The sequence below is a fragment of the Penaeus chinensis genome, chromosome 23 (assembly GCF_019202785.1).
Source record: "Penaeus chinensis breed Huanghai No. 1 chromosome 23, ASM1920278v2, whole genome shotgun sequence".
Lineage (NCBI taxonomy): Eukaryota > Metazoa > Arthropoda > Malacostraca > Decapoda > Penaeidae > Penaeus > Penaeus chinensis.
This window is the reverse complement of record NC_061841.1, coordinates 8,859,202-8,861,701: the sequence shown is the minus strand read 5'-3', so window position 1 is coordinate 8,861,701 and position 2,500 is coordinate 8,859,202. Positions and strand designations below refer to the sequence as shown.

The window sequence follows — 2,500 nt, the reverse complement described above, 5'->3', positions numbered from 1 at the left end:
AAGCAGTAAACGAGAGAGAGAGAGAGAGAGAGAGAGAGAGAGAGAGAGAGAGAGAGAGAGCATAAAATTAATAAGAAGAAAAGAAAGAAAGACCTAAAAAGAACGAAGTACCAAGAAAACGAAACAATATTTAAAAAAAAAAAAAACACACAACCCCCCCGACCCCTCTCAAAAAAAAAAAATATATATATATATAAGCAAAGAATTATAACCAACACAATTAACAAACACCAAATAAAATAAATAAACAATCACAACACCAGACACGTAGACATCGGAAAGCGATCGGCCGCCTGACATTGGCTTTTTCCGGCGCCTGTCAGGATCGGAGACGCCGAGTTCGGAATCTCCGCAAAAGGGGGGGGGGGGGGGGGGGGGAGGCGAGAAAGGCGAATGATGGAAATAAAGAAAGAGTAAAATACAGGACTGAAGGAACGGAGATAAGGAAATTTGAAATAAGTGTTGTTGTTTTATAAATATATATAGGTTAGTGGGGAAAAATGGCTTACGAAAATAAAATGTCGGCGAAAAAGAATTTCTTGAAAATGGGTGATAAGTTAATACAAATTGTATATAAAAATAATGTATATATATATTTTTTTTAAATCTTAGATGATAATATAATATCAGAAAACCCTTTTACCTTATAGCGAAGGAAAAAGAGAGATATAAGGGGAGAGGAAGGGAGCAAGGAAGGTAGAGGGGGAGGGAGGGGGGGGGGGGGTTTGTGAGCGGCGGCGAAGAAAAACGGAAAAAAAAAGATATTTCGAAAATCTTTTTTTTTTAAATCAAGTCCAACTAGAAAAAAATACAAATACTGAGCGACGTTAACTCCTTTCCGACAAACATATTTTCTATTTTCTTCGTAAATATTTTCTTCGATAGTCGCCGATGCCTCCTTCGCTGCGACGGAGACAGACTGTCGGCGACATCTTGAGAACCCTCGTGTCTTGCGATTTTCGTCTTCTTAAATAGCCCGATTATTATTAATATTTCTGACGTGTGATATTAAAGAACTTAATTTGCTTAATTCCTCTTCCGTTTCATTAATTTAATTGGCTTATTAAACATGTACATATACTTGATGCATTTCACAGGTTGATTGACACGTCGAAGTGATATGCCTGAGACAGACAGAGAGAAAAAAACGAATAATAACTATTAAAAAAAAGCGAGGAAAAGGGAAAATAGAGAGAGAGGAATGCAAAATACTTAACAGAAAGAGAAAAAAATGCATATAAACACCCTTAGAATTTGTTTTTTCAATCTAACCAACGGTAAAGTAATAACAATAAATCAGACAACAAGCCATAATCGGATAAAACAGACACAAACATTCGGGAAGAATTTAAGAAAACAGGAATGTATTACATCCACGCGCCTCCACGTCTCCCAAATGTAAACAAAAGTCACATGGTTTGAGTCCTAGCTATTATGTACTTACTTTAATGAGGTTAGTGATAATGATGATGATTCCGTTACCCTAATGATGATGGGAGGGAGGGAGGAGAGGAGGAAGGAACCGAGGAAGAGAAGGAGAAAGAGGAGGAGAGGGGACAAATACGGATAGGGTGGAAAGAGTGAGGAATCGACTTAGGGAATAGATTGAAAGAGAGAAGGAGAGACAGAGACAAAAGCGACAGAGATAACGGAGAAAGGGAGCCGCTAAAGAAGTAGAAGGGGAAGAGAGAGAGAGAGAGAGAGAGATAAATCCCCGAAGAAGACCACGGCGAGGAGAAGACGCCGACGCAATAGCCAAGACAAGGTCGAGGCAATTGGCGAAACTGCCCTCACTCGCCGTCTGTTTCTCCTCTCGTTTCTCTCTCTCTCTCCTTCCTACTTTTCTCTGTTTTGGCCTATTCTGTCTCCCCTCTTTTTACGATTTCTCTCTCATTCCATCTCTCGTTAACGCTAGAGAAGCAATATGAAGTCTACACGTAATCGGCCACACAGAATAAAGACGATTAACTTTATGTCGGTCAAGATCAAACAGAGCTGCGTCCGAATCGCAAACGAAAGCGACCTCCTACCGCACAAAACCACGGAGAATCGCCTCCCACGCCAGGAGGAAGAAGGGAAACGGGCGAGCAGAGAGGCGAGCGGCCGAAAGAGCAGCAGCGCCTCGGCCGAGAAGCCAGCCCTATCATATCGCCGTCGGGATCCGCTCGCGCCGCCGCCGACAGAGTGGCCCGCGCGCCGCCGACAGACCGCCCGCTGCGACCCGACAAAGCCGCGATGTGCCGACCTCCTCCCCTCGATTGAGATTACTCGATTACCCGATTACTCGAATCTCTCTCCGTTTAGTGAGATTAGGGGCGGATTCACACGGCTTACTGTAGAGGGATTGACTTACCGTCTGAAGGTGGGCTAGGGGCGTGTGGGTAGCCCGAGAGCGGGTAGCCGTAGCCGTTCTGGGTGTACATGGGGAATCCGTAGCCGACGTTGTTGTAGCCGGCCATGCTCTGTTGGTATTGTTGAAACTGTGAGTACGGATTGTGAG

At 43.6% G+C, this 2,500-nt stretch overlaps 1 protein-coding gene across 1 annotated transcript in view; it reads right to left on the bottom strand.

Annotated features, from left to right (window-relative positions):
- The window catches only part of LOC125037432 (homeobox protein DLX-6-like), a gene marked incomplete at its 5' end in the record, with an annotated part of 16,576 nt that extends 14,080 nt beyond the window's left edge, over window positions 1-2,496 (bottom strand). The window contains 1 exon segment of the mRNA XM_047630573.1: window positions 2,354-2,496. Within this exon segment, the coding sequence (XP_047486529.1) occupies window positions 2,354-2,496 (143 nt within the window).
- Window positions 2,497-2,500: the final 4 nt, after the last annotated feature.